Genomic DNA, 15,116 nt, shown 5'->3' on the forward strand with positions numbered 1-15,116 from the left:
TTGGCGATTAAATTTGCTTTAAGGATCTAAGTGTGCAGACAGTTTATTTATTTATTTTTTGAGATTTTCAGTCTCGTTTGTCTGGCACCTTGGTGATCGTGAGTGCGGTGTAACTCCTTCAAAACATGATATTTTCAATATACCTTGATTTTTCCATCATCCTAATCTTGCATGATGTATAGTAGGATTCAGTTTGGTTTTGTTCCTCATTTGTTTAGATGCATCTGCAGAAGTTGAGTGCTTTGAGTACTGCTCAGATCTACTACAGACAGGAGGATCTGTGTGAAACGCTGGGAGGAAACAGCTGTCCCCTGCTCACCATCACAGCCATGCCAGAATCCTCCAGCAATGACCATATCAGCCAGTTCAGTATGTAACACACACACACACACACACACACACACACACACACACACACACACACACACACACACACACACACACACACACACACACACACACACACACACACACACACACACAGGAACTTCACTGATAAACATACAGCCATAGCAATCAGTTTAGTGCAGGGGTCCAAAACCCAGTTCCTGGAAGGCCACAGCCCTGCAGAGTTTAGCTTCAACCCTAATGTGACGCTGATCCAGCGAATCAAGTCCTTCAGGCTCATTTAAAAACTACAGGTATATTGTGTTGGAGTAAGGATGGAACTGAACCTGTGGTTTAGTGGGTAAGAAACAGCATGAAGCCTACTCTTAAATGCACTCACTCTCACTCTCACATAAACACTCACATGCATTCTTACACACTCTTGCATACACGCTCTTTAGCTCTCACTTTCATGAACACACACATGCAACGAACCTCATGCATGCACACATGCACTCTCTAATGAACAATCTCACATGCATCCTCATACATGCTCATGCACTTACTCCCATGATCTCTCTCACGTGTCCTCATGCACGCTCGCATACGCTCTAATGAACTCTCTCATATGATTCCTCATGCACACATGCACTCTCTAATGAACAATGTCACATGCATCCTCATACTTGCTCATGCACTTACTCCCATGATCTCTCTCACGTGTCCTCATGCACGCTCGCATACGCTCTAATGAACTCTCTCATATGATTCCTCATGCACACTCGCATGCAACCTCACATGCACTCTCTCTAATGAACACGATCACATGCTTCCACATGCACGCTCACATGCATTCACTCTTATCAACACTCTTATGCATTCATATGCAACCTCACTTGCACTCACTCTAATGAAGCATTTCACATGCATCCTCATGCACACACATGCATTGACTCATGAACACACTCACATGTGTCCTCGTGCACGCTCAACATGCACTCTCTCTGATGAACACTCACATGCATGCTCACATGCACTCTCGTGAATGCCGTCACGTGGATCCTTATGCATGCTCACATGCACTTACTATCATGAACATTTACATGCTTCCTTATGCACTCACATGCACTCTCTGATGAACGCTCAAATGAATCCTTATGCACACTCACATGCACTCACTCTCATGAACGCTCTCACATGCTCAAATACACTTTCTAATATACGTACACTCTCATATGCACTCCCTCATATGTCATACAACACACGAGTGTCACAAACACTGTTATGCACTTTTTTGCATGCCTGCTAACATGCATGCACAGTCACATGCTCACACTTAAGCACGCTACCAAGCGCTCTCACAATCACCTTTTGTTGCTCTCATGCTCTCATACATGCTATTATGCTATTTTGCATGCTCTCTCATTCACATGGATCCTAGTTCGATTGTCATTTCTACCTCTCATGCCCTCATAAACCCTCTCATGCACACTCTCACATGCACTTTCTTTTCTTGAAAGCACTTGCTTACATGCTCTCATGTGCTGTTATATGCACCTTAGCAGCACTCCCTGTGCATGAACTCACTCAGGCTCTCATGCACACAGTCCGTAATGTGATTGTCGCTTCAGTCTCCGTGAATGAGTGTGACTCGCTCAGCAATGCTGTAATGTGTGTGTTTGTAGGAAGCCGTCCAGTGGTGTTTCTGTCTGCGCGGGTGCATCCTGGAGAGACTAACTCTAGCTGGGTGATGAAGGGCACTCTGGAGTTTCTCATGAGCTGCAGTCCTCAAGCCCAAAGTCTACGAGAGAGCTACATCTTCAAAGTCATCCCCATGCTCAACCCTGACGGGGTCATCAACGGGAAGTATGTCAGCAAACAACAAAACCACCCTCACGTGCCACACTGGTTCTGCAAATGAACAGAAGCTGTTGATAATGTTCTTTCATCATTAGTACAGCACTAACCAAGGATTTTTATTATTATATTAATTAAAAAAATGTAATACATGTATGATATGTGCATGAAGATATACTGCATTTTAAAAATGATGCATATAATATGATACTGTTTGTTAGCACTCTTAATGAAAGTTATCACGCAGTGTTACCAATATTAGAAACTGCAATACTTCTTCATAAACATATTTCAATCTTCTTTATGGTCACGTGGCAGTCATCGTTGTTCTCTGAGTGGGGAGGATCTGAACCGACAGTGGCAGAACCCCAACACCGAGCTTCATCCCACCATCTACCACTCCAAGAGTCTCCTGCAGTACCTCCGAGCTACAGGAAGAACTCCACTGGTGAGAGATGAGAGAACTCGCTTCTGAACTGTTTAATGACACCAGCATTGTGTGTATGTCTGTTAACTGTGTGCGTTTAGGTGTTCTGCGACTATCACGGCCATTCACGGAAGAAGAACGTTTTCATGTACGGCTGTAGTATTAAGGAGACGGTGTGGCAGACCAATGTCAACGCCAGCACTGTTGACCTACACGAGGACCTTGGATACAGGGTAACACATCTGCACACTTTATATACTAATCTTTTATTGGCATCTTTTTGGGAAGTATTATTTAGATATAATCTGACATTCACAACACACAGCTCCCTCTGTCCATTCAGACCATTTATGAAAAAAAATTGGGTTATTCACATGTAATGCCCTCATTAGCACTTAACTGCCCACATTTACACATTAAAGGAATTGGTGACCCAAAAATGGAAAATTGGAAATGCTTGTGCACAACACAAAAGAAGATATTTGATAAATGTTTCAGATGTTTTTGTATGTATTAAATTCATGCTACACCTTCGAGTCCTCTTTGGAGCTTAAAAGTTTTGGGTCCCATTAACATTCATAATATGGACAAAAACAACTGAACAATCTTCTTTTCACAGAAGAAAGAAAGATACGATTTTGAAATGACATGAGGGCGCGTAAATGACAGAATTGTCATTTTTTTGGGGGAGGATTATTCAATTCAATTCAAACAACTTTATTTATCCCCGTAGAACAATTCAGTTTTAGCCTACCAGTCGTATCAACAAGACAAGAAGACAACACTTAGTCAAGCATTCAGAAACACTGTCAATGACATCATATTGAATTATTATTGACACTTGCCGCGTTTCCATTACCATTCAAATTGAAATTGCGAATTGAAAATACGCTCAATGGAAACACGTCAATTTCGCAAAAAAGTTTTTTACGCTCGCATGAGGTGGTTTTTCAGGCAATTCGAAAAATAAATATTTCGCAAAACGGCAATGGAAACAGTTTTTGCGCATTTACAGTCACCTGACTTCGAAGGCGCGGTGTGTTCAGACAGAATACGAGACAGAGTTGTTTATTATTTCATAAAAGACAAAATAATTACAGGAATACTGGATTCTAAACCTCAAAGAAATGCCACAATCAAGAGCTTGAAGCAGAAATGAAGGAGAAACACCCAGAAACTCCTCATATGTGCCGCTCACAGTGTAAGGGTCTTTCCTTACCATTAATGCTTGGATAACACACATACGTCTCCTTCCGTTAATAATAATAATGTATCGCGCGGTGGCTGTAATGTATAAACCTACCAACGTCTGTTGCCATGATTTTTTTAATGACTTATCGCGAGAGGAAAAAATAATGTTTTAGTCGCATAACATCGGTTAATGGAAACGGCGTCATTTCGCAATGGTTTTTTATCGATATTTAGAAAAAAGTTTTGCGCAAATCTGTAATGGAAACGCGGCTACTGTTGCAGCTCCTCTCTTCCCAGTATTTCCGTAACACCGTTTCGTTCCTGTCTCTATGAAGCCCCTTCTTCCAAAAAAGCGCAATGTGCTCCAATTGTATGGCTTTCTGGTCTTGGAATCTCTACTAATGATATTTGCAGACCCTTTTCATGTTCAAACAGCAACATTACACACTAAAGAATGTTGAACATGTCAAAAGGCATAATAGTTCCTCTTTAAAGGCAGCATACAACGTAGTCTTCAAAAGTTTCCTCTTTATCAGTGTTGATTTGTTCATGTAAATGCTGTAAGTTGAATGTAAAAGCCACTTCTCGTGTGTTGTAGACTCTGCCGAAGCTGCTGTCTCAGATGGCTCCAGCGTTCAGCCTGTCCAGCTGCAGTTTTGTAGTTGAGCGCTCTAAAGAAGCCACGGCACGTGTGGTGGTCTGGAGAGAGATCGGCGTGCAGCGCAGTTACACCATGGAGAGCACCCTGTGTGGCTGTGACCAGGGCAAATACAAGGTGACACAAATACACAAAACTTTACCTTCATTTTGAAAACTTCTACATTTTTCTGAGATTGCTGGTAGAAATTGAGTTCTTCTGAAAATTACTAGGAACATCAGATAAAAACAACACCAGATAAAGAACAAATGTACACGTAGTAAATAAATTACCAAGAATGGATTTACGCATTGTTGCAATGCAAAATATGTTAAACGCGGTGATTCGTGTACTTGTGTAAAGTATGTTTCTGGCCTTGCTCTTATTGTTTTTTCTGTTATCTAGTAATCGTCTTGGAAATTCATTGCTCACAGGGTGTCGAAATACTAAACAAAGAGACAAGAAACGTTCAAAATATAAAACAAAGTAACCCCATGTGAATGCAGAGGAAATACAAAAAAAAACATGACTAAAAAAATTTAAATGACTAACACATGATCAGTTTTAACTGTGGTTTGTATTTTGGGTGCAAATAATGTTGGTCAGTCTGACATCAAGGTTCTTGGCTTTCTGTGTGGGTGAGATTAAACTATCTATTGATATGACAAGGTCTTGGCAGGGCGGTTCTCGGCTGGAATGAACAACGGCTTCGTTTGTGATAAAATTCAGCCTTCTGAGATGTCACTCACGCTTTAACCCGTGGTAGCAATTCTCAATGGATTGATTTGGCACTGTAATTCAGTGTTGCTCGTATTTATAAGCCAAGGTTAATATTTTTTCACACATAAATAGCTGTGCATTTACTCTGCCTTTGAAAAGAATGATACGAGTAATCTTTTCACCAGTTATTTTGTTCTAGAAGAACCTCTGCAATCCTGCTAGTCAAAACATCTTTGTCACTGGACTTCATGAAGTGGAAATGATTATACTCGTATAACTCCTGTCCAAACTTGGTGTCCCTAATACCAGAGAAATTACGAGAAACAAGTTTGACCGTATCTACTCATTCTTTTGACTTTTCTACATTTTAGAATAACGGTTCAAGTCACCAAATCTATGAAATAACTAGGGTAAAAAAAGTAATAATAAATAAATAAAAACTCTGATTCCAGAGCGACCAAGGCCTGATTTATAAAATGTTGCTGTGTGCATATGATAGAGGAATTCACAGGATAACATTTCAACCGAATTTGCATTCTGGTTGTTTAAACCAAGATTATGCTGCAATGTTTTTGTTTTTTGTTTTTTTTAAGCTACATTTAAAGGAATAGTTCACTTAAAAATTGTTGTTTCAAACCTGTATGAGTTTCTTTCTTCTGCTGAACACAAAAGAAGATATTTTGAAGAATGTCGGTAACCAGAAAGTTGATGGTTGACAGTTGACTTCAATAGTAGGAAAAAAAATACTGTGCAAGTCAATGGGGTCCATCAACTGTCTGGTTACCAATGTTATTCAAAACATTTTCTTTTGTGCAGAAGAAATAACAGGTTTGAAACAACTTAAGGGTGAGTAAATGACAGAATTTTCATTTTGTGAACTATTCTTTTAAGTTTCCTGCAGGCTAACTTGCAATTTAGCAAATTTCCAGTTGATTCCCATATATTCCCGTTAATTCCCGGGAATTTTGCAACCCTAGAAATAACACAACTGCAATTATGTAGTTTGTCTAGATTCAGATCTGTTTACTCTGGTCTCTTAATCACTTCATAAGCTTTTTCATCCAAATCGAAAGGACAATGCTATTTTGGTCCGTGTACTTTTGTGTCCATTCATTTTGCTATTTTTAAACCAGAAATGAAATATGGAAGATCTGGTTTCTGCAGCAATGTTATTTGGACCATTTTTGATTCCCCAAAGACCCTTTCAGTGAAAGTTCTTTAATGAACCATTTCTTTCTTTGTGTGAATAACTTTTTAGAACCTTTTTGTCTACTGTAAAGAAACTTTAGTGCAATGAAAAAGTTCCATCCATGTTAAAGGTTCTTCATAGATGCTAATAAAAAACTTTAATTTAATTTGATAATTTTTTAATAATTAAAAAAAAATTGTGTAAATGTTAAATTTAGGGTGTTTTGGTATCTAGCATGTTTTTGATAGATTGTTTAATTATTCCACCTCGTCGCTGGCGCTTTTGGTGTCAGTATAGTGAGCACATTTCTCTTGGATACGGGGCAGTATCGGATGCCTTGGGAGCGGCAACGGATTGACTTGTAAAGGAGAAAGAGGGGAACAACTGATTAACATGTTCAAACAGGTGCTCTGCATTGTTCGTTTTAAATTAAGTTCTCTGGTTCATGAGACATGGCTATGATTCAAAAGTGAAACATTTCTAACTTGGCCAAAGAGAAATAAAATGAAAGTCAAAATGAAATTTTATACATTCATTTGTATATTTTTTTTATAATTAATAAAGGTGCGCATAAGTCATAAACAAAATTCTTAAAAGATCTCAATATTTTATTTTGTGCGAAGCATATACAGTTCTAAATTCTGTTTTGGGATTCAACATAGCATTTAAAAACTACAACCGTTCTTTTTTTACTTTTCTCAACCATGTTAAAAAAGAGTGTAAAAGTACACGGAGCAGTTTTAAAGTAAGCATGTTCTGTTCAATTACGCCTTTTAAATATTATCAGTAGAAGCACTAGCATTTTTGTAATGCCACATCCTAATGAAGATGTCCATTAGAGATGCGTGTTTGATGTTATGCATCAAGACATTGAGCAAATCAGTAACAAATGTAGTTTCTTAGACACCAGATGTAAAGTCACACGTTTCAATTGTCAAAGGCGATGACCACTACTTGTTTTTATAACCGTCTTGATGAAGAAATAATGTTAAAGTGTCAGTAAATATGACAGGTTGTCACGATGAATGTGAACAGTAGATGGCGCTATAGACCAGCTGTGAAAGATGCAGTAGTCTCAGGTCTCTGATAGTGACTCACAGTCTTCTGTCTGTAGGACACATAATGGCGTCTCTGTGAGTTCAGTAACATGGCTGAAGAAGCTTCTTTCTGTCTAGCATGACCAACTGACACTTTATAGTAATAGATTAGTGCTAGAGCACATTCTCCTGTAGATCAACACTGTATTCTATACTTAGTTTTCAGTTCACTATAAAAACGTATGCATACCTGTGTTGGATGCGTCACCTAGCGGTTATGTTCTCTAATGCCGGTAAACTGTATGATTTTGGGCTGTCCGAGATGAAAGATGACCAATCATGGCGATTTCTGTGGTCATGGCTCCTAAACGTTCCTACGTCAGTGAGAGAGGTTTAAAGATGGCCATTGTCACGGTCTTGTGACCAAAGATAGCCTGGGATAATATTCTGACAGTGACAGAAATTGAGCATGATCATCTCACAGTGTGTTTTCTGCTACGACCTAAAAAGTGAAGTGGCGTATTGGTCAACTATTTGCATAATTGACATGCCATGACAGCGTCCATATTCTCCTTTCGAAGAAACATTAAAAAAACTATTTAAGGTTACACTTTATTTTAAGGTGTCATTGTTACAGTGTAATTATATATTTAAGTAATGAGTAATATTATTAACTACATGTACTTACTATAGGGTTAGGATTAGGGTTAGTTGCATGCAATTATGCCTTATTTACTGTTATTACTATGGTAAGTACATGTAACAAGGACACTGTAAAATAGTGTTACCCAATTTAATACTAGCTTAGCGGTCTCTGAACAGTTGTACAGAAGACAACAGAAAATTGTGTGTAAATATTGTGAGTTTCTGCGCAAAGCAATACAGTAAGTGCAGTTTTCTTCACAGACAGAACCCAGAAAACAAAGCTGATGCGTAGTTTACTTGCTTCTCAAACAAAACCCTTTTAAAGATTTGATGCCATTAATCACAACTTCCAATCCAATGATTAGTTCTTCCCCTGAACCGCTCAGTGTATCAACCCAGTGCATTGTAAACACGATACTTTGCTTCCAGGAAGACTGATAAAAACCACCTGTGCGCTCTTACTTGAGGAAGTTGTGTAGATTAGATTTCGCCTGAACGAGAAAGTCATTTTCAGATTGGTGTGCAATATGCATCAGCGATCAGACGATTAATGCACGGATTGTTTTAGTTCCACAGACACATCAAATTATTCCAAAAATTAGTAAAATGAATTTAGGAATTATATTATATAATGAGATTATATTATTATAATATTGTTTCTAAACTGTTTATTTAATATTGAATCTTAATTGTTTCTGCCACGGAAAAAAAACATGTAATTGCAACTTATTTTTATCAAAAAATTTAAATCTGAATTGTGAGAGATATTAGATATACTGTATGCAATTGCAAAAAAAGGCAGAATTGTGAAATAAAAAGTTGCAATTACCTTTTTTATTTCGTTATTCGGTTGCAAAACGAAAACAGAATTCTGTGGTAAAAAAAAAGGTAAAACTTGCAAGATATAAACTTGGGGAAAAAAGTCTGAATTGTCTGAACTGAATTCATTTTTTCTGTGGCGGAAACAAGCTTCTATAATAGCTTCGATAATTGAATCAACCGTTTTCATTTTAGTTTTGTACATGATATCCCTGGTGACCAAAACAAAGTGATATATAGTATATTATTATTTTATTATACATTGAAAAGCTGCGTTTCTTAATGTGCTGTCTGGTACACAGCAAACTTGTTTTTTTGTTGTAGAGATTTTTACCTTATCTGACTTTCCGGGTGAAAAAAAGTGTAAAAGCTGTGTTCAATACAAGCTAAGCTCAACCAACAGCAAATTCTAGCACAATGTTGATTTCCACAAAAAAACTATTTCACTATTTGTCCTGCCTTCTCTTTATATATATATATATATATATAAAGCAGTGAGGCACTTACAATAGAAGTGAATAGGGCCAATTCATAAATATTTAAATACTCTGTGTATTGGCACAAGACATAAAGAATATGCTTGTTGACTTGGTTTTGCTTTGACAAAATCACTTGTATACCTTTTATGAGTAAACTTAATTGCCATGGCAACATAGCTCCTAAATCCTACAACGTCAATAAAATTAATATTGCAAATTTACAGCTCAAATACTGCACAAGATTTAACAGAAGAATTCATCTAAGTGATTTTATAATATCATAAGCTTCACATTTCTGCATATAAACCTTTCAGAAATTGGCCCCCAATTCCATTCCATTGTAAGTGTCCGACTAATCTCAAATTGTTTTTTTGTTTTTTTTAGTAGTAAATAAACATTATGCCACAAATGCTAGATGCTGATCTTAGCTTAAGTTACATTGAAAGGTGGTCCCGACTCCTGAGTTTTACCTAGAGAGCCGAACAAGCGGATTGGTCTCTGGTGATCCTGCAGCCAATGAGATTACTTGCTCTACATTTAAATATTCTGGTTTATTGTTTGCTGTAAGCTAGTCCTTCAGCCTGCTGTCAGCTTTACCCCTCCACCTCCCCCAGCTCCACCTGCCTAGATATTCTACAGGATTTATGTATACATGTACGCAATTAATTAAATTAATTCCTTTATTAATTGTATATACATGTAAGGGTTAATGCCCGACGAGGTGTCCATTGTCAGGTTTTAATGGACGACGGCGAGGTGTGAACCGGCCGACGCGCAGCGGAGGACAGTTGCCTCCGCCGAAGTCCATTAAAACCTGACAATGGACACCTCGAAGGGCATTAACCCTCTTATACCATGGTCACTTGCCAAATAACAAATTTTTAAAACATTAGTTTATATTTTAATTAGTTTTACAATCGAAATCTAAAGTTACAAGTTACAAACAATAACTTGGTTTCCTTGGTTACGCCTGACAGTTTATTTAGGTGTCCTCTATCACTTTTTAACGGACACCCTGCAGCCAATCAGAATCAAGTATTCACCCAGACCATGGTATAAAATGCTTTATTTATATAATTCATTGTGTCTTACACACAGACAATACACACTCCCGTTTTAGTCAAATCTAAAGAACCCAATGCTGTCTGTATCAGTACATGAAATCACAGACGTCCCCTGTTAATGAATGTGACCCAGATGTAATTTTGCAAACTAATCCTGTACAAATAGTGCTTGTAACATGGGATCTGTGTGTGTGTGTGTGCTTGCAGGGTCTCCAGATCGGGACAAATGAATTGGAGGAAATGGGCGCTCAGTTTTGTTTGGCTCTGCTCAGGCTAAGGCGCTTCACGTCCCCATTGGAGCTCCACAACCACAACTCCCATCTACTGGACATGGAGAACGACTTGATAGACACACGCAGCATCCCCAACATCACCAGGTATATACACACACCAGCACAATGACCATATCCAGCTCAGGGACGTCCTGTTATCATGCTCCCGCATGAACCGGCACAAACCGTAGAGACGCAACTGCTGCCATATCAAATTTCAACACAACATTAAGCAGCTCGAAGCCCACAATGTTCAGAGCAATAATAGCCCCGATGTCCATGATGTCAGAAGCTTCTAGATTCTAGAAGCTTCTTGGGAACATACTTCGGCCCCTCCCAACTTGTGTATTTCTGTAATGGATAATAACATACATACACACACACACACGATCTTGCAGCCCTCTTCTAATGGCCGGCACCACTTGAGGAGATGTCAGTCACATGGGGCTCAGCGCACTTGAGTGAAGAGAGAAGCACTCTGCTCATTATAGTCATCTAATCACCTGATCAAAACGCCCGCTAATCCACTTTGAGTCTGCCCCCCCCCCTCCCCTCAGCCCGTCTCACTTGGATCCAGTTTCTTCCCCCTCACACCATTAAAACCATTAAAAACCCACTAAAACCAGCCAAACCACCAGACCACACATTAAACCATTTAACTGCTTAACAAGAGGGCCATAAAACCATCATCACTCTTAGTAAGGTTATTGTGTTAGGAGAGAGAGAGAGAGAGAGAGAGAGAGAGGGATGCTGAGAAATGCCTTCTCTGCCGCCACATGAGGTTTTCAACCGCTACCCTACAGGAGTCGTTTGTTGGTTTTGTTGTATTGACCCGTCGTTTATTATAGCTCAAACTTAGGGTTAGAGATTTGAACAACCCCCTAACCTAAAGTATTAAACTGTGGCTCGTAACTCGTCCCGCATTGTTTTGCTACAGACATGAATGACGTCTCAAAATGTGTGGCTTGTTGAGGAGAGGTGGGAAATCCCATAGACTTACATTGAAGAGGGGGGGAGGGAGGGAGAGGGGGGGGGGGGGGGGTCCCGAGCTATATATAGAGAGCCAAATATCATAGAGACTTGGGGATGGGATCTGGTTTCTTGGTCCACAATGCACCCAACGTTCATGGAAAATCTGGAAATATTTTTCATTTCTAATTTCTGAGCTTTTGATCATCTGTAAAATAATATTTGTGTACAACCCGTTGAATTAAAGCTGAAAGTCTGCACTTTAATTTAATCTTTTTTTTTTTTTTTTGGTGGCATACAGAGCCAAAATTATGAAAATTGTGTCAATGTCCAAATATATATTGACCTTACTAAATATATATTTGGTGTGCAATGGTACAAGGAAGTCATGGATTGGTACGTACCTTGGTTTTGGGGTCACGGTTCGGTACATCAAATCCCCAACATTTTCGCTCGTTAAAAAATAAATTAGACCTGACGTTGTGTCAATCACGTTTACACACTGCCTCCGAAACTTTAGTTCGTCATTAAAAAAATCAGATTGGGTTAAATTTTCTGCATTTTTCGCATCCGTAGCAAGCATTTTGAGAGGTTTTTTGACAATTCAAATCAAACCGAGCAACTGACATCCTGAAGTAAACTTTGAATCACTCGATAAGCTGGAACTCTACTTCTTCTCTACGCAATCTCAGGATTGGATGGTCCCAATATTTCCTCATTCTTTTTCTCTTTTTAAGAAGAGAGAGAAAACAACAAAATCATCCTCACTGTTTGAAGACTCCATTTTGTATTATTTTGTGAATTTTTTCGCAACGGATTAATTAATTCGCATCTGACTCGGTGTGCAAGGTTTCTGTGCGTGACGAATTTTTAGGATGACGAATACGAAAAAACGTATATGAACATTTCTCGGACTTGGAGTGTGCAAAGACTTTAAGACCATGCGGAACTGTAAAGGGTCTGTTTTTGTGTGTAGACTCGCAATAGAAACAAAACATTGCGCTTTTGTAAAATAAAGAAAACAAACAGGATGCCGCTTTCTACCGTCCTGGTTTCCTTTCCGTGAAGTTTGTGGAGCATGTCACAAAAAATGAATCGAAACTCTGTCTATAAGCTACTAGCATGCTCTTGCGTGCATCTGAACTCTTGTTTTAGGTTGGGGCGTAGATCTGCTCTTTTTCCTGTTGTGGCGGTTAGCAAACAGCATTGCATTACCATGTGCGCCCCCTTCTGGTACGGAAACATGACGTCTGTACCGTGACGGTTCGGGGCGAATACATGTACCGTTATACCCCTAGTATATTTAAATACAATATTTATATTGTATTTGTTTTTCTAGTTTTGCTCAACATCACTACCTTCATTTTCTAGAACTACTTCTTTGTGAACAATTAATTTGAAAAGTCCTTGTCCAGTAATCATTAACATCTACAAAAGTCATGGCAGATCATTAGTCAAAAGGTGCGAGAACCCAGGGACTAGAAAGAAACCCAGAACACCTCAGTAACAGCAACACCCTCATGTCAGGGCATCGAGTTTTACCGTCCAAACAGCGCTTACAGAAGAGATCAAAATCTCACGTATTAAGGCAGTGTTAATAGAAATGAGGTAAGCAGTATGTGACTTATGGGATTGAGCTGTTCTGTTGTATCAGTTTCTGTCAGAAGATATAATCTCACTCATCTCAGCTGACATGATAAATGACACCCACGTGTCTGTGTGTGTTTTCTGCAGTAACACCACATACGTGTTGGATGAGGATGAGCCAGCGTTCCTGGAGGAAGTGGACTACAGCGCGGAAAGCAATGACGAGAACGACCCCGATCCTGAAGGCTATCTCCAGGATAACCATGCTCTCCCGGACCCCAATTCTGACTCCGAGATCAGCCACCAAGACTCTCTTAACTGAAATCGTACCAGGCTCACTTTAGTGTAAGGCTTTAGCTGAACTCACCGGTCGTTTGCCTGTGTTGTGTCACCCGTGTTCGCCGAATCGCCTACTTCTTTATAGAACTTGCTCACAAAACTTACCTAAATAAGTATAACCAAACCACTTTTCTGACAGCTAACATAACATAGCATAATAATGCAGAAGGTCCTTATGAGACTATGATGAACATACCGGTAGATGCTTTTCAAGCTATAGCACTCTAAGTAATGTTACATAGAAATCATCCTCTTGTCTTTCCAAACCCGTTTGACTTTCATTCTTCTGTGGAACACAAAAGGAGATGTTTTGAAGAATGTTCATACTGTAACCAGGTGCTGTCAATGTAAAAAAAACACTATAAAAGCAGATTTGTGTGCTCTAGTCCAGAACTTCTCAAATATAACTTGTTACATAGTACGTTCCACAGAAAAGAAACAAGTCGTACAGATTTGCAACGACATGAAGTTGAGTAAATGACAGAAACCTTAAATAAAACATCATCTAAAAAGTGTAAATGTTATAGGTCCCTGTAATAAGACATTGAATTAAATGAGTTATCCTCAAACTAAATGTACATGTTATGTGCTAAACAGAAAAGGTCTGACCATGTTTCCTAAAACCCCATCTTCACATACAGCTATAATCCTGATACTGAAAGATGAACCACAACGTCACCGAACTTCACCATGAGGATAGAATCAACACCTCACAGTACAATGCAATCTAATGAATGTAACATCACTCTTATTCTCACGAGAACGCTCACCTCTGTGCTTCCTGTGGCGTCCTGACAGAACCGCGACGTCGCAGCGCTACATCAGTGTTGTATTCGGAGTGCGTGTTCGCGGTACATTTTGTGGCTGTATTTGCTTTTCAAGTGAGAGAGCTTCTGTATTTTAATTTAGATGTCAATATTTCTTTGTTGCATTTGTATAATTAGTGCATGATTTTTTTGAAAGTCTTTGCCTTTTTAATTTATTTTATTAGTTTTATTTGTTTATTGGGAGAAAAGAAGGGTAAAACTTGATTTGGACAGTGTGCTTGTTTGTATTTGTGTTTGTTTGATGTCAGCAGTTGGCCAAAGTATGTATGTATGGGGTAGAGAAAAATAGTTTGGTTGTTTGAATGTTTGTCAATCTTTGATTGAAATTATGGGTAATAAACAACTAAGTTAAGCTGATCCGTCGCATTTGCATTTTGCACTTAACTTGTATTTAAATGACTGTTTACCTCCCCCCAAAAAAAACATTTAAAATAAAGTTTGGGGTCAGAAAGATTTTTGTTTTAATTGATTATTTTACTATTCGGCAAGGACACATTAAATTGATCGAAAGTGACCGTAAAAGCATTTTTGTTACAAGAGATTTCGATTTCAAATAAATGCTCTTCTTTTGAATTTTTAAACCTTAAAAAACAAAAGTGTTAAGCAGCACAGCTGTTTTCAACATTGATGTTGATAAGAAATGTTTCTTGAGCAGCAAATCAGCATGTTCAAATTATTTCTGAAGGATCCTGTTGTCATGAGTTATTTTATTTTGTAATAATATTCCCAA

The 15,116-nt window shown here is 38.6% G+C and overlaps 1 protein-coding gene across 7 annotated transcripts in view; it reads left to right on the top strand.

Moving 5' to 3' along the window:
* The window catches only part of agtpbp1 (ATP/GTP binding carboxypeptidase 1), a 41,940-nt gene extending 27,101 nt beyond the window's left edge, over positions 1–14,839 (top strand). For 5 of the 7 annotated variants that reach the window (XM_079638400.1, XM_079638403.1, XM_079638401.1 and 2 more), the window contains 7 exons: positions 219–369; positions 2,013–2,193; positions 2,503–2,632; positions 2,713–2,844; positions 4,401–4,577; positions 10,600–10,769; positions 13,368–14,839. In XM_079638400.1, the coding sequence (XP_079494526.1) occupies positions 219–369; positions 2,013–2,193; positions 2,503–2,632; positions 2,713–2,844; positions 4,401–4,577; positions 10,600–10,769; positions 13,368–13,542 (1,116 nt within the window). In that variant the 3' untranslated portion in view covers positions 13,543–14,839. The remainder of the gene's footprint in view (positions 1–218; positions 370–2,012; positions 2,194–2,502; positions 2,633–2,712; positions 2,845–4,400; positions 4,578–10,599; positions 10,770–13,367) is intronic. The other 2 variants (XM_079638404.1, XM_079638402.1) reach the window with 1 other exon arrangement.
* Positions 14,840–15,116: the final 277 nt, after the last annotated feature.

The sequence above is a fragment of the Phoxinus phoxinus genome, assembly GCF_949152265.1.
Source record: "Phoxinus phoxinus genome assembly, chromosome: 15".
Classification (NCBI taxonomy): Eukaryota; Metazoa; Chordata; class Actinopteri; order Cypriniformes; family Leuciscidae; genus Phoxinus; species Phoxinus phoxinus.